Source organism: Meleagris gallopavo, chromosome Z, assembly GCF_905368555.1.
Source record: "Meleagris gallopavo chromosome Z, MGAL_WU_HG_1.1, whole genome shotgun sequence".
Taxonomy (NCBI): domain Eukaryota; kingdom Metazoa; phylum Chordata; class Aves; order Galliformes; family Phasianidae; genus Meleagris; species Meleagris gallopavo.
The window spans coordinates 44,869,670-44,891,370 of record NC_139435.1 but is presented as its reverse complement, the minus strand read 5'-3'; the positions used below and the strand labels follow the sequence as shown (position 1 = coordinate 44,891,370).

The 21,701-nt window shown below is 36.4% G+C and overlaps 1 protein-coding gene across 3 annotated transcripts in view; it reads right to left on the bottom strand.

The window, feature by feature from the left end:
* Window positions 1–255: 255 nt before the first annotated feature.
* The window catches only part of RASGRF2 (Ras protein specific guanine nucleotide releasing factor 2), a 123,676-nt gene continuing 102,230 nt past the window's right edge, over window positions 256–21,701 (bottom strand). For 2 of the 3 annotated variants that reach the window (XM_010726097.4, XM_010726098.4), the window contains exons 19-27: window positions 20,728–20,840; window positions 12,184–12,244; window positions 11,443–11,546; window positions 10,726–10,810; window positions 9,614–9,811; window positions 8,072–8,151; window positions 6,380–6,497; window positions 5,558–5,626; window positions 256–4,891 (exon numbers count right to left, since the gene is read on the bottom strand). In XM_010726097.4, coding sequence (XP_010724399.1) covers window positions 4,799–4,891; window positions 5,558–5,626; window positions 6,380–6,497; window positions 8,072–8,151; window positions 9,614–9,811; window positions 10,726–10,810; window positions 11,443–11,546; window positions 12,184–12,244; window positions 20,728–20,840 — 921 coding nt within the window. In that variant the 3' untranslated portion in view covers window positions 256–4,798. Of the gene's footprint in view, window positions 4,892–5,557; window positions 5,627–6,379; window positions 6,498–8,071; window positions 8,152–9,613; window positions 9,812–10,725; window positions 10,811–11,442; window positions 11,547–12,183; window positions 12,245–20,727; window positions 20,841–21,701 lie in introns of those variants that run through there. The other variant, XM_085214322.1, reaches the window with a different exon arrangement.

Below are 21,701 nucleotides of genomic sequence, written 5' to 3'. Positions count from 1 at the left end.
AAAAATCAGCTTTCATTCCCATTATGCCCACAGCAGTTGCAATGCAGCATAAACAAGCAAAGAATAAAATGGAGAAAGTCAAATTCAAAGTCAAACACCCAGATTTTTCTCTGACTTTCTCCTTATTAATGGCCTGTTCCTTCCCATCTTGTGTTTGTCTGAAAGACCCAGAATTCAGATGTGATGTGTTTAAGTTCCCACTTTTTCACCACCAGAGGTAAAAAATAAACAGAAACTGGTAACAACTCCTCAAACTCAGGAAAAAAAAAAGTTTAATCAGCACATAGGCACAACACTCTGCCTGATATGCTTTACTAACAATACAAAGCATTAAAAGATAAGTTACAATACATGCAAAAACATCTGGATATGCACCAAGCAGTTAGATATAGGTACATCTGTCAAATAAACATACATTTATTCACCTAAGGAACAGAAATTCAGAGACAATTGCAAAAGTAAAGGTACCACAACACCACAATAGGTGAGCAGAATATTGGACATAAAGCAAACTACAGAGATATTTGACCTTTGGAGGCAAAAACTGTTAACAGGCAAATAGCTGAGAGCCAGATCCCCAAAAACTTACTTATGAAAAGCTCTCAGTGAAGCCTAATGTACTGTCAGAATGAGGTCTGAAGGATTTTGCCCTTAATGAAAAGCAATTATGACAGGGTAAAAATATTAGTGAGAATTTTAAATTATATATCTAAGCATAATATTGTTGCTAAGAGTGAAAGGAAGAAAGACAGAATTTCCATACAAATAAAACAATGTTTTAAAAATCCCTTAAAATAAATAATAGTAATTAAGGAAGATTGGGGATAATGAACATGTCTCGAAATCAAAATCAACGTGACTAAATTTAATAAATACTTTTAAATAAAAAATTTCTTTTTACCCTACAGAATAACAATCAGCAGCAAGAACTAGGAAAGCAGAAAGAGGACAGAGATTTCTTTCTTGCTTATGGACAGTTATCAGTCCTGGCTGAATCTCTTGTTCCTAAGCAGCACATTTGCTTGTTACAGGACTAGCAGAAAGAAAGGGACAGGACACACTCACTGCAACTGTAAATTCAACAGATTCACTTTGCTTCCACATGATGACTGATTATGGCCTCCATCCACTGGCTCGTGTGGAGTGCCATGAACAACACTGGAGAGCTGAGTGGGGAAGGGGAGGGAGCAGGCAGGGAGTGAAGGCTGGGGTGAAGGCATTTTTAGGCCCCTACCATTGGAGACGTGTCTGGAGTCAGACACAGGGGCAGTGCCCGTGCTCCTGCCCAGGTTCCCAGCTGACTGCAGGCTGACTCTGGGATGCTACTTGTACAGTAAAAGTACTGCAGAACTCTCCTGGACTTTGCGGGCAGATGTGCCCACTGAGAAAACAGTGGGTGAAATATGCTATCCCCTTTGCAGCTAGCCAGCCCATACACCCTAAGGCATTTTATCCAGGGAGCAATGAAGAGGGCAACCCCTCTGCAATGCAAGAACTGCTGTTGCGTCTCACTGGTGTAGCAGCGCTGAGGAGCCAACAAAGGCAAGTAGAGAGGTGCTTCAGCCCTTCTCTTTCTCACAAATCCTAAATCATATGGGCTTTTTCAGCTCCAGTTACAAATGAGTAAGTCCACACTGCTTTTATGGCATAAAAGCTACAATGGACAAGATCCTAAAAGTCAGCAAGGTCTGAATGCCAAAGTCCTCACTTGGAAACATCCTCCCTGAAACCCCAGTGGCAAACAGGGGGTATCTGATGAATGGGATTTGCATCTCGATACACTACATTATACGGCTGTGGTGGAGTGGAAGAGAGAAATTGGTAGTAAGGAACTGCACAAGCCCTCTGCAGTACAGAGAGACAGATCACTGCACTAGCTGATTAGGTAGGTGTACTGAGCAAAGCTTCACATAAAGCAGGTTGGCACTGCCTACTAATTACAGCCATAGCTCATGCGCTGCAGCAGTACAGTAGCAGAGGAACTCAGGCTGCTTACACTTGAAATGCATATACTACCCGAGTGAGGGGCAAAACGCATCACTCTGCACTTACTGCATAGTACTTCTTCACAACAGCTTTTTCCAGCTCAGATTTAGGACTGCAAACACTGGTTAGGATTATGGATGTCAAAATATACGATCAATTATTTGAGCAGCCACCTCCTCTGTTTTAATGAACACATTGAAACCACATCCAAAACCATTATTGTTTATCATTGAATCAAACACTGCTCTGACCATAATGTCTACCAAGCTACTCCAATAATGCTAATCTAAATCCTGCCACTGACCCAAGAGATAAATTTTGGCATGTAAGCAGTACATGCCTTTCCAGAGGGGCTGAACAACCATACTGTGGTTGACTTGACTTAAAGATACCAGATGCTCAGCACCATCAAAATAAACAACTTTAATCCTTCATCTTCCTAGCCTGTGTCCCTATGTAATACTGGAGCACCAGCACAGCACCACCCCTGTTTATAGCAAGCATTAAAACATATTCAGTGTTCTCAAACTCTGAAGAACCAATATATGTACCAAAAGTACAAAACAACAGACTGAACAAAATAAGACAAAGAACTATACCCTGTAACCCTAAAAACATCAAGGAAATTTGGTATAGAGGGATACAGGAAGATAAAGCAGCAGCTCATAGCAAACAACAGAGATGCCAAGCCACATTGACAGTTGTTACATATTTTCTGTGTAAACGGAGGAACAACAAAACCAAATTAAGAAATCATATTTTGGACTACTTTCCCTCCATTTCTTTTTGACCTTGAAATCTTTAACAAAAATAACAGATAGTATCTGTTTCTGTACAGAAAATAAACAAGAAGCTAGTTTTGTGGTCCAAACAAACCATGCTTTTCATTCTACCATGCACCGGGATGCGACCAGCTTTTTTGTCAGCAATTAATGAAAAGAACAAGCACAGTTTTGATAATTAAAAGCTTCTATAAGTAATATCGTCCACGTTCATTTCTACAGCAATCATCAGAAATACTTCAGATGTTTCTGGAATTTCCTTTTTTGTTGCTGTCTGCCTTTCTAATTAAGGAACTTCCCAGTATTTCATGCAGTTATTTACAAAGGGGTGATCCTTCAGATGAAGAACCTTTACTAATTTTACAGTTGCTAAGGTACGTTTATATATGCTTGCATTTACACTTGGGTAGAATGAATGAATTTACTCTGCGGTTCTTGGCTGGACTAACAATATAATTAAAGTGCAAATAAAGATGAAGCACACAAGCCAGGCAAATCCATTTTTCATTGCAATCATTCAGAAGCATCATGACTGTAGTGAGAACTGTCAGATCAAATAGGCCTAAGTCACAATCCATTTTAAACATTTGTCTCCCTGAGAGGATTGAAGGGAGGTGTACAGTGATATAGCCCTATTTCTTCAACTGGCTGAATATCGTTGGAAAAGTAAGGACACTTTTCCAGCCAAGTTATTCAATAGTGCTAATACCAGCGCTTTGTATTTTGATGTACTTTACAGCATGCATTTGAGCTCACTTGCCATGCAGCTACAATAGGCCACTTACGATCAGAAAATTTTAAGAAGTAGCAACTATCTGTAGAAATGAAATCTGTCTACCTGGTACATATCACAAAAGCATAGGCTTTAAAAACAGTTACCGTCTGTTACATTTCCTTGAAACATTGCCCCTACACAAATGACAATCACTACTTCAAACAAAAATGTGTAGTATGTGTTTGCTCCATTCCAAGTTTGCTGCTGATATGAATGATTTTAGAGCTGAGTCAGCACTCAGTGACTGAACAAAAACCAGACATTTCCAAGCAAAACAGTCATTCCAACTTCTAATAGCCACTGCTGATCACTACCTATTGCCAGACCACGTATATTCTTCTCTCCACAGTGTGTCCAGAAAGTGCTCTGTTACCTGACTTGCCACAGAAACTGCAGAAGGTGCAGAAAAAATAAAGTGCCTTTTCAGGACTGCATTGCAACACAACTAACCATCCCGTTCACTGCAGGTCCAGATCTTCCGAGTCTCAAGTATAGCTCCTAACCTTGTACTTCCCAGATGAAGCCTGCAAAGCTGGCAACTGTGTACAACTATCGGCTAGTTTATTTACTTTCCATGCTGAAAATTCTCTCATAGAATATTAATGAAAAAATATTTACAATTTATTTGTATGTAAAATCAGTCACCTTAGAAAAGGCTGATAAGACACTTAAAGAAGGTAACATTCTATAAAGGATATCATTAAATAAACATTTAGAACACTGCAGATATGGAGAGAGATACTAGATGCTACCTTAGAGTCACTCCAGGCTAGGAGATGACTGTTAATTTCCTTTTTTCTTCAATTAATTTGAAGTCACAGGAGGACACCAGTACCATTACTTCCTCAGTGACTGCACTGTCAGCCATCAACACAGACCACATCAGAGCCATCTCATTTTGCTCATTTACCTGGATGTAACTGGGTATATCACCAACGTTTAAATTTGTCAACATTAAGATAGCTAGAATGAGTTATCTTTCACAGGAAACTCCATTAAGTGCACACATCATACTGCAAAACACTGTCTTTGAAAAACAGCAATCACGTAATGCAGAGATGAAAGCATCTTTGTCTTCCATGTCCAACAGCAAATTTTTGTTGCCTAAGAGGGGAATGCTGTGAGGTTCAGTATCTCTTACTGGAAAAGAGAGCTTGCATTCTCAATATTTCCCTTGCTGTCTTTAGGACTGGGCATGCATAATTTTGTTCATTATATTAAAGCTTTCTGTAGACTCTGAGACAAAGCTGGATCTTCAGGCAGGGAGTCTGGGTTCAAGCTTTAGGGAAAGCTCATACAAAGTATCTTCATCTATGATGAGTGTCTTGTCAAGTAAGTAGTGAGTGACCTGAAATGCAGAAAACACAGCTGAACACATCATTTCTCTGTTTTTTCCCCCCTCTTTTTCTCTTCAATCAATTTCAGAGTTCCTCTGATGTTTACTCAGAGAAACACAACATCTCATTGTAATAGTGTAAAGCTATACCACCAGTGCTCTATGAATCAAGTACACTGTGTCAGGATTAAATCATTAGCCAGGTTACCAAGGCTCACATTGATTTTCTGGAGTCTTTTCTCTGGAGAGCAGGCTGACTTTTGACAACTTTTCATAGGTCCCATAAATGACAAGAGGAAAAGAACTTCAGGATGGACACAGCATCAGTGGATGCTTGTGCCATTTCTTATCCTCTCATCCCAGTATTCCAGGATTCTGTGGGGAATTAGGTTCTACCTGGGCAGTATGATCACATTTCTCTTTGAATCCATTCCTCTGCACTCCAAAACAATATTGGCTGAAATCCCAAGGGAGTTCTCACAGGATGGTGAAAAACTTGCCTCTACAAACAGTGCTAAGGAAGCAAGATATCACAAACCCACAGTATTTGTTCATATTTCTCTGTCCTCTCCTGTTTGTGGCAGCAGAAAATATTCATTTTGGCTTTCAACAACAGCGGTGTCTTACAGCTAATTTCTACCACTGCTTTAGTTCCACTGTTAGGTAACAGTGCCTTACCTTCTGCTGATGTTCTATGCGGTAGGAGGTCTGCTGGAATTGGCGTATTTCCCTGATAATGTGTGAGATCTTTCAAAAGAATACATAAATCCAGTGAGTACAACTTCATTTTGACTTCAGTTATGCACACAATGAAATATTTTTTTTGACAATTTTTTAACTACCTGGGGAACAGGAAAAGAAGTGCAGAGATGATCTCCTAATGGTTTCCAAGGATTTTGCTTCCTTAAGTTAACCATTTATTGTAAAGTCAGTCTCAAGCGATCCGCCTTTTCTCCCCTCTATGTATACTGATAACTGTACACTGATTACCTCCTTTATCTTTGCCTCGAGTTACTGCTATAGACTGTAGTCATTACATGAACATTAAATTGAGATTAACAGAGAAGTTTTCATTCTTCTCTCCAAGAAGCTTCATAAAATAACAGTTGGAGAGAATCAACTTCATAATGCTTTTTTATACAGATCCTAGCAAACTTGAAAAAAAATTGTGAGCACTATTTTCTGATGAAACACTTTGATCTTCTCATTTAATTATGTTGCTCCTTTTGCTGCTCCTTCACAGGGTTAAGGCAACTGCTTTTTCTGTCACTGACTTTTCGGTGAACAAACTGGAGACAAATTCACTCCATACAAATCCTCAGTTTACCAGAAGGTGGTGATAGAAGACTGGAGCAATTGCTTTCAAATAGCTATCTATCATGCACAATGCAAATACACTTGTAACTCTTAGCAGTTACATTCAAAGCAGATGTAATTAAATCAATAATTAGCTCACAATTAAGCATCTGTTGGAAAAGCATGTAAGGAAATTAAAATTACCATTCTCATTTTGGAAAAATTAACAAGGCCTTCCTCAGTGAAGTTTGGTGTTCCTTCTTCAATAAATGCTAGATCTGTCAAGTACATTCCAAGGTATGGAACAGCAGGTGGGTTACAACTGTAAAAAAAAAAAAAAAAAATCAGTATATTTGCATATTAATAAATTTGTAAACTATTACTTTTATAACTCATGCAAACACTTTATTACTTGAAGAACTTTTATACAGCGAATCACATTTGTCTCTAAAAGTGACTTCACTTGAGTTGTTCTCACTCTATGTGTGAAAAACTGAATGGACTGCATTAAACATCTAATTTAAATTAAAGCCAGGTAGCCTTTAGCTAACGTATGATGGAGCAAGAAGAAGGGCTGGTGTACTCTGGAATCAGAAAACATCTTCAAGCATTTCTCAGTCCCAGCTGACAAGAGATACCAGAAACAGATTGCACAAATAAGCTTAAAGTGCACAGAGATGTGGTTCTGAGTGGATGGTGTTCTTATGCATCAGTGTTAAGATTTGTAGGGCCACCAAAGATCCATGTGCATGTGTGTGCATGCATCTGTGGAGACATACATAAACATATATAAATACAAAGCATTTTTTCAGGTTTTTTTTAAGCCTGGTCAACAGTGAATACAGGAAAACAAAAGACTGAGATAGGAAGGATGATCTGGAAAACTAGGAATAGCAGCTCTAGAAAATTGGGAGTAGTTTTTCTTGGTGGTGACAGAAGAGTGGAATAGAGTGACTGCTGCTTCCCTAGTGCAATAATCACTACTCCACACTTGCTGATTCTTATCTCAGAAGAAACAGCAGCAAACCTGGTTTTCTGAAGCTCTGGCTGAGAAAGAAGGACCATCGATGTACTGCTAATGGCAAACTGCTGTCTTTGCTTAGCCAAGCTCTTAATTATGTGTATTTTTTGTATTATAAGGATGATTATTGTGCACAGGCAAACATTACATTGACTGAAAGGAGTTAAGCTTAACAGGAGCTATACTTAATGTATATATTTTTAACATTTGTAATTATTCTAATAGTTCAATTCTTTGCTTGTCTCAAGACCATTTAAAGTAGTTCTAATACTCCATTCTGGAAAGCCTACTTTTAAATAAAGAACTTATAAAAATATAGGTTTTATAAATTCAGGAACTACTGTACAAATATACAGGCTGTTTTCCAGAGCAGCAGACTACAAGGGGTGAAAGGATATAGGAGAGGAAATACCAATGTTCTGTGCACTGTGTTCCTCTGAGCATCAGCTGCAGGGCACTCTCAGAGATAAGATAAAGGGGTAAAGGGTCTTTGATCTGACTAAAGCTTATTCATCAGCCCTAAACTATCTGGAGCAATAAAATTTTCAATCTTGTTTCTGAATAAGAATCTTTATTTATAAACCTGGTTTTACATTTACTGAAAAAGTTTGTAAGTAAAACTCTGCACAGAATAACAGTTACATTTGTTTCAGCAATTCTCTGCAGACATCATATTTACCTATCAGAGTGCTAGACTGTACGATATTGAGCGAAAAGAAAAAATCCAAATAGAAAAAAAAATGTAAAAGGTTTTTAGATAGAAGTGTTACCCAATATTAGATTAATTTTAAAACTTAATCAAAGCCACTTCATCTATAACATGCACTATCCACTGTTCGTAACATAACATAATTGTGTTGTGTAGGTAAGCATACTTTTTGAGTGTTTCTCTAAGATTTTTAAATCTTCCTTCAGATGACACAGTCTTCTGAAGCTTGTCCATGAGTACTTTTGCCTAGAAGGAGAACACATTACAAACATCATTGCCACTGAACGTGGAAGACCGGTATCAGATTTTTTAAAGATGTAATTCGCTTAGTATCTTCACCACAATTTCAGAAGTAACAATACAGGTACTAAGCATCTAGCTTCACTGTAGTCCTAATGCTTTTCTGCAAGACTAAGTTAGGCATCCTAAAATATTTTCTTTTCAGTGATCCGCAGAATATGGATCTATACTGATAGTTTTAGCCTGCAATTTCAGAAAACAGCCCATGTTCACTAAATTAATGAGCAACATGTCAATTTACTGCGTATACAACAATATTAGAGGCATGATTTTACACGTTACTGAGGCTCCACAGCTGGGTTCACTGAAACTAGGGGCAGTAAAGATGTACTACTGTCTTGCAGCCTGCATCAAACTGATTTTGCCTCAAGTTTCTGATAAAAGCTGAATGTGTATTTGAAAAGTTATTACTGCCTTACAAGATTGATTTTTCATTGGACATTATCACAGCTTGGTTACTCCACAAATGAAAATACATTTTGTTTTCATTATTTATTTATGGTACAGATGAGAAAACAGAGAATCCTGAGAGGTGTGTCATATTTGAAGTGGAAATTCCAGTTAATAGGAAGCTGTAGGCAGAAACAGCCACCTTCTTATTAAGGCTGGTGAAACACATTGATAATGTTCTAATAAGCACTGGAGATCAGTGCAATAATATTAATTTTTGGGCTTTATGTTTGTTCATTTTATATTTACATTTACAAATCCTAGACATATATATATATATATATCTCTATATATTTTTTAATATTTTTCATTTTAAGGTAAACTCTTACCCTAGAATTTATATTGGAGGATTTTTATCATATTTTCAACCAAAAGAAAGTAGCCACAGATAAAATGCATATGAAAGTAAGCTGACTGGAGAATGCAGCACAGTCAGAAAATGGATTTTGTTATTTGGGCTGCTTGTCTGCTCTGCAATAACTGCAGGACTATACTGAGGAGGAAATGTATGAATAAAAGCCCAACTTCTTGCGTGTCAATTAGAGAGATATTTCAAATGGTTGCAAATAACGCTTTATCCAAATACTGCCTAACCTTACAAGTGATTGGTTCTGTCCTACTGACCTCAGCACTCTGTTATGGCACCATAATAAAATGTTTTTTTTAATAGCAGAAAGCTGAGATTTACACCGCTCATTAAGTTTCTTACAAACCATTCAAAGCAGATGTGCTAATTCCACTGAAATTAGTTTTTTCTCACAAATACTTAATTAATAACACCAAACAGAGGATACATTAAATACAAAACACCTTGACATGACATACCAGCACAACTTCATACTTCAAGTCATGAGTACTGTTAAAGCAGAAATTGCTATCAGAGGAATCCTACAACACACTGCTGTCTGAACAACATACCGATGATATACACTAGAAAGTGTAATAACATCCTTCTTACCTGTTTGGAAACTTTAGCCCAAGTTTTCTTCAGTCTGTAGATTGCACTTCTGTTCAAGGCTGATGTGATTTCTAATACACCATTATAATTGTGCATACATCGACAAATATCAGCTACAGCTACCCACTTTTCAATTGAGTTAGCCCGGGAGCTGACATCGGCATAATTCATTATTTGGGAGGCAACAAGGTTACTCATCTGTGGGAATGTAAGAAAGACTATTCAGAGTAGAAGCTGCAGAGCAAGATAAGCAGCATGAGAAAGCAACACCAAGGACACCTCCAGAAGAGAAAAATAAAGCTGCACGATGGCCACGTAGCGATGACCCTGACTGGAGGAAGAGTGTGTGGCTAGGAATGGCTCATGACTCTGATTGGATAAAGACCTGCATGCACGGTTATGGAGTGTTTGTGGAATGTTCTGTTGGCTTGTGAAGGTTGGAAAGTTGAAAGCGAAAACATATGAATGTGTATAAGGGATGTTAGAACCTGTAATAAGAGATTTGGATCTGAGTCTGCACTCATCTGACCAAAGAAAGAGGACATCTAAATATAATCACTTTAGAAACAATTATTTAAGAAACAAGGTAGAAAATATAACTGATGTACAACTGAAATTACAGTTCTTAATAAAATCAGAAAAGCATATTGAGAACACTGTTGTAGGACAGTGGATGTGAATGAGCATATGAAAGAAGGGTAAGAAGTGCAATGCGGTGTATCTTCAAGCCAACAGCAGTAACACTGATTGGAATGTCTTCACAGAAAATGGTAACGAACAAACAGATCGAGATTCAAAGGACATTCATTAAACTGAATTGATTTTATGTTTTCACTATGAAAAAAATTATTTTATTCTGTAAGTCATAAGACAGTTTAGGATAGTTTAAAATATTTTAGTTTATTTTATAGTTATTGAAATGCTGAGAAGCAATTAATGAAAAGGAGAATCTTTGTATGCATTGATTTTAAAAGTTAATCAGAAGACTATAGCATTCATTCACTGCTAGATAAGAAATTATAAAATGTTGTAAAAACGATATTCTTGTTCCAGAGGTCACAGGCAGTGTCAAAAGCATTCCTAGAAGGCAATCCATATTTGTAAGTACTTACATCATTAAAATGTTGACTAGTTTTCATAATACAGGGTGTTCTCTCATTTTTATCCAGTTTCATCCAGCCCTGCCCAAGAAACTCTCTAGATAATGAGTGGAAAGAAAAAACAAAAACAAAAATTTAATTAATGAACACATTACAGAGTCTTTGTCTGTAACTGTAGCCTGAATGTATTTTGAGTATACCTCATATTTTTAGAAGATAACTACAAAGCTCTACACTACTTCCAGCACTTCATTACTACATTATTAATGCTAACAAATAAAGCTGTAAGTATCATAAAGATTTGCCTCCAACTTTCCCATAACTTTTCAGCATTATGACCCAATTTGAAATTGGTCTTATCAGTTTACATGTTTATATGAATTGTAAACTGCTGTATGTATGGAAACTTTTATTTTTAATGCTAGCGGTTTTATGGAAAGCTTATTTGATATCCCCTCCCCAGAGACTGAGCACTTCCATACTATACTCACCTTTCAATAACCCAAAGCCTTACATCACAGACTTTTTCACAGAAACAGATTGGAAAACCTCAGTCTTTCAAAAAAAGATTAAACTATGGGGGAATCATAAGCAATAACAGAAACAATCAAAAGATTTCATTCTGTTATATATGCAAAACTTTTTGCCAGGATGTCAGCAGCATGAACTAGTGTGCCCAGAATCACTCATCCGTGCACTCACTTCTGTCAGTTATGGGAGAACACTTACTCATAGGGTATGCTTCTGAAAACTATGTGGTCTAAAAGAGTAATTTGCTCTGCAAGTTCCATGGCTGACAAAGTCTCAAAGCACTCTGGTTTTGGACACTCTGACTGCAAAAACAAGAAAAACATGCAAGGATCTCCCTTTGTATCAAAAGAGTACTTCAGAGCACAGTGTATTAAAGACTACATATGCATTTTCAATATAGAATTGTAATTAACTTATTTGAGACAGAGAAATAAGAATTAATTAAAAATTGTTAGCAATGTGAGGTTAAACATCAGGCTGGAAACCCACGTGAAAACAGGCATGTACGAAGTTATGAGTATATATGTAGGTTAACTAAGTTCTATGCATTCTGTGCCACTTTTCATGGAACCTTCCACTGCTCACATACTTATCAGTATCAATATTTAGGAGATGATGGTGACTGTAAGGTTTGGAGGGCAGTTCCCATCAGTGAAAGACAACTAAGGTTCTGATGGCTGCTGAGATGGTAGATATTTATCACTTCAAATATATTCATCTTTCACTTTGTTTTGTTTTTCATTAACACCAAATCGCTAAGTTCTGACCTAACTATCTTTGATATGAGCACCAAATTCTCTCTCTAAACTGAAATGTATATCCATGGTATAAAAGAATAGTATGTCTGTCCTGAGTTGCAAAGGTGAAGAAGTGATACAGTTTAATGACTTAAGTATGCTATATCTCTGTAGGCATATTTACATTTCAAGATGAACTTACCATCTGAATGATATCCTCTATTTTTAAATGGGTATCATCTTGATCATCCTGAGAAAGTGCCCTAAAAAATTAAGCAGCAAACATCATACATAAAGAAAATTACCTATGGTTAAGAGAAATCTTCTGAGACAGGAAAGCATGCTCACCTAATATAAATTCTTAGATTGCAATTGAAGAATGCAAATTGAAAATAATAATAATATTGGATTTCCTGGCTTCAACGTAATGTATAAAATCATGTATCAGCATTATGTTAGGTAAAATGCCAGTTATGGAGAGGAACTGCATCTCAAGCCTCTTCTCTGATTTTCAAATGGCATACTAAATGATATTTTGGAGAAATATTTGGGTAAACAACATTTGAGAAGAAGAAAAGATAGTACAATGAAAGAGTGATTCATTGGGAAGTGTTTATTGGCACCAGACTATCCTCTTCACTGACCTGCTCTAAGAGCTCTGAACATGAAAACAGACAACAAAACAGCAGATTTTACTTGCAGCAAGTGTGTGCTGTGCTTTCAGTAACAGAAGTGTTGAACATGTTTTCAATTCTCCTGTAGAGCCTATGATTATTGTCCTGCAATTTATTTCAGAATAATGGGTCAAAATGAACCCAGCAGAAGAAACAAGTATTTATCTAAGCCTCTCCTCTTTAAAGTATTAACTTAGTACATCATTGTAAGATCTTATCCCCTTCTTTTATGTACGGTATTTACCCTGCGAACAATTGGTCTCAGTGCTGAACTTAATGAGTCGTCAGTCTTGGGAGGATCCTTTTTGGAAGATTTCAGGGATTTCATTTTATAATGTAATATTCTTTCCAGAAAGGCAGGTAACATCTCAACTTGCAAGATAACTGCATATAAAGCACAGGTAACGTGTAATTCTACTCTATTGGCACTGTTTCAGCTGGAGTACTATGACCAGACCTGAACATCACAGCAGGACAAAGACAACATGGCATGAGTCCAAATCAAAAAGTCTGATAAAGTATTTGGGAAGCATAGGCTCAAACAAACCTCGAATATGCTGGATTTATATAATACAGGAAAGAATATTTAAAGAGAAATAAAAATATGCTAGTGTGTAAAAGATTGGCTATAAAGACAACAGTGATAGAGCAAAAAATTGCCAGACTGATGCAGATTAAGGAAGATTTAGTTTGAACATTATGTTTAAATTCACCTGCATTCACCGACAGCTGGAAATCACTGAGACAAGTTTTCTGCAGAAGCCATAGAATATTTATCAATTGAATTTTCAAGGAAAGTTTAGATAATTGTTTTCAAAGAAGATCCAGTTTCACTGATTGTCCCATGGAACAGAGCAACTGGAGGAGACATTTTCTCATAGTTCCTCTTTCTGCGCTCTGTAGAGACAAGCCTTCTATATACCATTTGAGAAAGAATTGAAAGAAAAGGCTTATATTGCCTAGAGTCTTTAGCAGTCAGTGTAAAATATGGAATTTGTACTATGTGGGTGGGGAGGAAGTATCAATGCTTAGTACCCCAGGTTCTTCTGTTGTGAGTTGCTGTTGTTTTCTTTTGGCTTGCCAAACTGAAGGACTAGGTTAGTAAAGATATACAGAAAAAGAACCTAAGAATTCTCCTTGCCTTCATTTCAGCCTATAAAATCCAGAGAAAATGCTCATCTCTTTGTAACAGTACTAAATGTTTATATCTAATGGGCAAGTCATGTTGAGTCTTGCATGTCAACTTCTTCAGGAAAACACAAGGTTTCTTCACAAAACAGCTCTTTGCAGCCTCAGTAACTGTAAACAGATTGGCAATCTGTGTTTCCTCAGCAGCTTGTTTTGTGTTTCATCTCACGACTGATTGCCTTTAGAAAGCTACTGCACATCATGTAGCAAAATGCACATCGCTAGCATTAAAAAAACCAGAGTGCTCGGCTCTTCTGTCCCAAGTATTCTCAGTAATATTGTAAACTCATAATCCGAGTTCCTTATATTTAACTTTATATAGGTTGGAGTTCTCACCATTGATACAGAAAAGATATTATTTGCTTAATAGAAATTAAGAGACATGAGATTCTCAAAATAGGCTCGAGGCTCGAAATACTTAACTTTTTCCCTTCTTTACTTTCTGATATTTCTTTCATGATACGCACAGTATTTATATAGACTTTTAATCCCTTGCTCTTCAGAGACAGTTCAGGAAAAAATTCTTTTATCCATAACTGTTCTGTATTTAAATATTCAGAGGACATCACCTCTCTCTAGGGTGCATAAAATTACTTCTTAGTAACAGCAGTAGTAGCTTCCATTTCAGTCTGCACTGTTGCTGGCCTTGGGATAATTAATTTCAACAGAGGTCTAGGAGCACACACTGAGCTCCTCAGTTCTGCTTGGGCAGTTGCCATGAAATACCTCCTGGAAATCAGGTAAGCACCTCAGGATCATGTGAAAATAAATACAAAAGAAAGCAAAGCTACAGAAACATTTTGCATGAGCATTAAACAATATCTCTCAGCAGGACTGAATGGAGTGACAGTGCCATTATTCTTATACAGGAGCAAAGTAAAATTCTTATGAAGAAAGTAAGTATGTAGGAAATAACTTTCCAATTCCTACACTTAGTAGCTGTCATTTAAACCTGACTAGCCCAAATAATTTTCAACATAAGACTCTAGAATTTGTTCCGAAATACCTGTCTTTTATTTTTCTTACTGTACATACAATATTTTTAGAAATATTTTAAAAGCTGCAGTAAGTGATGCAGCCTAAAATGTGTTGTCTGGTGAGATCATAAAGGGTATAATCCTGGCCAGAGATCAAATTTTGACCTTCACATATTTCTTGGTTCCATTTATATTCATACGGAGGAAGATGAAGTAGAAATTGTTTCTTGAACTTCCTTTTCCCCACATACGACTATTCACCAACTAAGTTACCTGCTGCACTACTTTACACCTTCCTGGTTTATCATCACCGAAATGCCATCTAGATTTCAGGGGCTACTAAAAAAGGCTGGTTAGATCTCAAGCAAACCATTCTTACCTCCTCTTCTAGTATCTGCTAACAAAAATCATTTTTAAAAAGAACTGATTTTTCAAGAAATGCATTCATGCATATACACATGTAAACTCACAGGCAACATCAGTTTCTAGAACAAGGCATTTCTATCCAATATCCTTCAAGGAGATGGTCCATGGCATACACTTGTGTGCAGACTCTAAAAGTCTTTAAAAAAATGATCAAACTATGGAGGAATCATAAACAATAAGAGAAACAACCAAAGAATTTCTGTTATGTTAGCAAACCTGTTTGTCTGGATGTCAGTAGCATGAATTAATGTGGTGCTCAGACCTGCCAGTTATACTCATCTGTGCTCTCAGTTCAGTCAATTGTAGGAGAAAATTTACATAGTGTATGCTTCTGAAAACTATGTGGCCTAAAAGAGTTATTTGCTCTGCGTGCCCCATGGCTGACAAAGTCTCAAAGCACTCTGCTTTCAGACACTCAGGCTCCTACAAAGAGATAGCCCAAGCATAATCTCATATGCAGACTCTCAAAGTGCTTGAACAATATATTTACAATAAGAAATGCTGTTCCTCACTCTAAATTTTTCTGCTTTTCTGAATTGAGAGTAAACTATAAAAAGGGAAATTAAGAGCTACAGTGGAGAGGTGGAATGAAAGTGAAGAATTCTGATGCATGCTTTTTGATATGCTTAGGTCTTTTAGATCTAAAAGCAGGCAGTAAGCACTTCTTCAGAACAACTAGAAAACCGATCTTATGAAACCCACATAACAACTGGATGATTTATTATCTTCATGGAGGGTATGTTAACTGACTCACTCCTACTTGCTGTTTTCATCCTGGCCCAGGAAAGACCTCTGAACGAAAGTTTCATCAAAACCTTCTCATAAATCTGGGCTTTCACACATAAAATATGCTGTTAAAAGTCTTCAAACTGGTATGAAGTAAAAGTAAAAAACTTTGGGTAATTTATAGAACCCTTAAGTGTTATCAGGTGGGAGCCCTCCACCTTGAAGAAAATCAAATAAGTAACAACTTTCCATGGAGCATTATGTGGTGGTGATGGACTGAGCAGCATCTGTCCAAAACAAGGGTACTTGAGCTCAAGAGGAGCGCAATACCTTGGAACAGCTCTACCACTTTCTACAGCAAGAAAGGCTCTGGATGCCTGTCTTTCGGATATCTATGGCCGAATTCATCCTTCTTAAATCAGTGCCTATGTTCTGTAATTGTCAGAGAGAGGAAGGTGTCTTACAACCTCCAGAGGAAAAGTCAGCATGCCTAATTTTAGACCATGCTGGTGGACAGAAACTCCTTTTTACTAGACAGAAAATGAATTACATTGGAAGGGGTGCTTCACCAGCTGCCTACAGCTTGTTTCGCAGATAGGTTCTTCAGATAAAACTGAGTCTTACCATAGCATTTTTTCCTCTCCTCTTGTCACTATAACCTAGAGGCACTTAAAGAAACTCATGAAACAACCTTTCTTTCATTACAGGCCTCTTAGCATTCAGGACATTGTCTCTAATCTACCATGTTGGCAGATGATAGAAAAACTGTAATCATATGCAGATAAAAGTCATAGTGATGAGAGATACATCGGTACTGAACACAATACCTCTTTATAATATCTTGGTGTAGTGTGGGAGTGTTTGCTTAAAACCTGGCAATTTATAAGACTAACAGTCTTGGTTGTTTCTTCTACAAGAAACAGAAATCTTCAGAGACAATGCATAGAGAAAACTCCCAATTAAACACTTATCTTGACCTAGTTCCATAAGCAGAAATATCACTGCAGAAGGCATCTGACAATAATGAAGGGGGAAGAACCACCTCTGTCTTACTGTGTCTGCTTTTTGCACCAGCAGTGTCTTTTAGTGCTTATATCTTTGAACATAGTGCAAACAGAAAGTTTTCTTTGTTTGTCTAGCAGTAGAAAGCCTAGATATGTACTTGGTTCATATAATTATGTTATGTGGATAATGTCCCTTCTGCCTCTATTGGTCTCTCATTCTTCATGACATCTGTTCCAAAATTGAGCAAGGGCCTTTTCAACTGGCCAGGAAAGCCAAATCCGTGACTGAATCCATTACTCAGTTTTATACTTTGGATTATTAAAAGTTAAGATTTTAAAGAACAGTCGAGTTGGCTTGACCTTTCAATCCACTGAGAAACTGGTGAATCAGAGGGGGACCTCTCTAACTGGTTTTCCTGAGGACATGCTTCCAGAGGCAGCCAGAAGCCTCCATGGGACAACAGGTCAGCTGAATAGGACTAGCAATTTATTATTTTTTTTAATGCTTATAAGCATCATTTTTTAATAATGTGGAATAAAAATGAAGACTTGTGGAAAAGTAAAGTGCACCTTCTGTCATTACCACAGATTTACAGTTACACACACAAAAAAATTAAATTGCAGATTACTCCTGAAGTCCTATAATTTCCTCTTTTCAGTTAACCATATAAACTAGTTGAGAACATATATTTGAGAGTAACTATAGTGCTTTACAAAAGCAGAGAAACTGCTCCTAATTAGCACGCAACCCATTTTCTTGAGGTGATTTGAGAATCAGAGTTCCTTCTCTTAGTGAAAGAATGAGATATATGACACATCTGAGTATTTCATCTTAGCTGAATGATTTTCATCCAAAATCAGAATTGCTCTAACACACTCTTTCTCACAAGGTCACAAAGCAGTTCCCATTCCTGGAAAATTAATTTATCCTAAACAGCTGACTGGTAATAAATTTGACATGTCTGGCAAATAGCTGCCTCCTATGTGAGTGAAGAGAGAGCCTAAAAACTACAAATTTTATTTACCTCAGTGTAAGTCTTTGGGGCAATATATTTTCATTTACTAACATTTTTTAACATGGAGATTACATTTTGAGGTTCAATCTACTGCAACTTAACAACAGTTTACATGATGAAAGTTATATTTCTATACCAGTTTTCACCTGAAGCATATTTGTATTTGAAAGCGTACAAAGGTTTGTATATATAATAAATACACAGCTATGAAACAGGAGTAATTTCAGCTGCTACAGAAACATGGTTACCACAGAAAATAGAACACAGAAGTTTTCTGGACCCTTGAGACAACAACACTGTGCCACTGATTTTTACTGGACTTTGACTAGGCAGTATGGAAGGAAATATTCAACATATTGCTTCAGGTTGCAACACCGCTGGTCTTCAAAAGTAATGTAGGACTTCTGATAATCACTGATAGGCAAAGTTTAAATTTTATATCTCATTTTGAAGGCAAGTAGATAATTCATGCCTCTTTCAGTCAAAAAGACTAGCTCCATGTACTGATCCACCAAAGTCTTTTTTTCTAGTGCTAGTTTATAGGTTGAAACCAAATACTTGTGACCATAATATATGATGAAATCTATAATCAAACTACTTTGTTTGAAAATTCTGATAGGATGAAGGTGTCCACCTGCAAACCCTGATGAAAGATAGCTTTGTTGAAGATCTTGTCTCAGGAAATCTTCATTCTCTTCCTGTCTCCAAAACAAACTCTAAGAACTTTTATAGATCATCTTACTTTTGCTTTACTTGCTTTCTTGTAAAGTGCCATAATATTTTTCAGAAACATAGGACAGTGGCTATAAAAGAATGATTTTTAGAGAAGAGTCTGTTCTACAAAATATTTTAAGTAGGTTAATTAAAATTTTTTTGTTGTTCAATTTCTATGCCTACATTTTGCATTTTTACAAGAATTTTAATTTACAAGTATTGATTTCTTTTGTTAGTCCTATTTTCTTCTATTCATAACTTGCAGAACTTCTACTTCTTAAAGACTTTAATTTTTTTCTTTTTCACAGAAAAAAATGAGAATCACAGAACAGCCACTACCATATACAGTGTGTTTAGATACTACAGTAGCAACTACTAAAAAGTAAAGAGATGAAAAAAGATATGCACCATTTCATAGAATAGCAGGATGTAACTGGGGGCAACTTGCAGTTTACACTTAATTACAACATCTCATTTTTGGATGCAACATTTAAAGAAAACTGGCTAATGTGAAACTGGATATAGGAAATTGTTAACAATATGGTATACTTGCAGGCTTATAAATTTGTTCCACTACTTTGTCAGGAATACTCACATTTTCTCAAGAAGCTAAAGATCTTAGGGTAACTTTCTCCACTAGGAGCAATCTGACACAGTCTTTACCACCAATGTATTATTAAATTCTGCTACAGTATAACAAATTAATCCCTTTGTGCTTTTTTTGTACTTTCTTCCAAGGAAATACATGGAATTGACTTCCTTTTATAGTGTGAATAACAGCACACACAGTATCATTGACAAAAAGATATATTTCTATTCACATAAAAATGAAGCAGGGTCCTTTTAACACAAACTGCTTATATTAAGAACTTTGTTTCTTTTCTTCAATATTTTCTTTTCACCATCAACAACATAGTGTTACTTTTCTGATATTCTTTTTCACATAAATATCAGATGGGAAAACTGTCAAATGTTCTTAGAAAATTCAGACACACAGCATTGACTGCATCTTTGTTAACTATCCAGCAGAATACTAAGGAAAATATTAGGCATATCATAGGTTTATCTGTGTTTTTTCATTGTCTTGTTTTAATAATTATTTGGTCCCTAAATGTTTACTGTTTCTTGGTAATGTAGAATAATTTACATGAAAAAATGTCACTATAAGACATTCACACTTACTATAATGAATTGTTTTCAATTATAAATGCATGCAAGACTTTGTCTGGCATGACTAGACACTCAGTTCTCAAACAACAACCCTAAATTTCAAAATAAGGTGTTTGAAACCCAAGTTAAATAATTCTGGTTATGCAGTAGTTTAAGGATCTTTTATTCTGTGGCAGTAATTAAACAAGAATTTCTCTCCTTAAGCTACCCAAAGCAGTGAAGACACAACTGTCAACACAAAGGAAAGTGCAAGTCTGGTCTAGTGACTGTCATGACATGTTAGAATGTCAACATCCTCCCAAGAGCTTAGTAGCACTGATTGCCCATTACTAAGAGTCATTCAGGGTTTTACCGGGGAATGGTCTTCCTGCTTTACTAGACAGCACTCTTCCCTACCACATAAAGATTGAGCCAGTGGCTGCCAGATTTTTTTAAGAGACTGAGTTCTGAACAAAACTTGGCATGATCTGATACCTGATGTTTGCATAGACTCACGAAGTTACAAAGGAATTTTAAAACATTCCTTGTAATAGACATGGCTAAGTTTTCCCAAGTCCATTTTGAAGATATCGAAATTATTCTTTGGTTAACTGCTCTTTAGATCCTATTGTACAATATGTGCAATGTGTGTATAATTAGCCACAATCACTACAAATCAACCTGAAAGTATGTTCTGTTTGCTGCTGGATGACATGCTTCAAATTTCTTCTGTCTTACAGCAAATAAAGCACTTACTGGTATTCCAAAATAAAATACTCTGGAGAAAAACATATAATGTGAATTCTGTTACACATGTTCTTGTATCTATTCCACATGCTACAGATAGATGAACTTTATAGAAATGTATTTACCTCAGGATATTTGCAGTAGCTTTCCTTTCTTGTGGTAGAAGATCAGGGTCTCTCAAAACTTCTTCCAGCAAATTCAACACATTCATTTTCAGCTCATTGTTTAGTTCAAAATCCTACAAACGAAAACAATTATATTTTCTTTTTCTTCAGTTAGCTATTTTAGTCAAATAACTGAAAGGATACAGTTTTGTGAGTTTTTCCCATTTCTTTTTGTGTGCTATTAGCTACGAACACCTAGGTAAACTTTGACAGCTGTTGAAAACAACAGGCTGCAAAAGTGGGAACCTGAAAGACTATAATTTATCTACTCTTCTGTCTGCTGATCTATTGTCAAGCCAGACAAATGACTTCATCTTCCTGTTACGAATTACCATCTCTTGACCTACAATGTCTAAAAAAGGGGAAAAACAATTTAGTTCCAATACTGAGATCACTATCTACCAAGGGTGGACACTGTTTTTTTCCCCACTGTTTTACTGAGTTTTTCTATTTTTCTTTCTCAACCTCTGTATTTCTTCTTCCATACTCTTCTCTTAGGAATGATCTGCTTTTTGTTTGACACAGTGAAGTATTCAATCAATATAGTCTTGATAAATCATATCAGTTGTCTGGCTCTACATTTAATTTAGTAGCATTTTAATTATTTTTAAGTCAGACTGATAACTTACACAGGATTGCAACTGAAGAACAGAAACACACAACTCCAATTTCTCTTGACACTTCAAATAGGAGAAAATCAAAGAATAGAACAATGTACAAATCTTAAGGTAGGAAGGGACAGGTAGGTCATGGAGAAGATGTTAAAAATGCTTGTATTAAGCTAAAAGCTAACATTTGGGTAAGAAAACTGAAAGCTGGACAATTATCTCAAGGGTAAGTACAAACAATTCCAGGTAATGCACTGAATTCGTTCCATAATGTGTTTTTTTGTTTTGTTTTGTTTTTAACCGTTGCCCAAAATGCCTGCTTTAGAA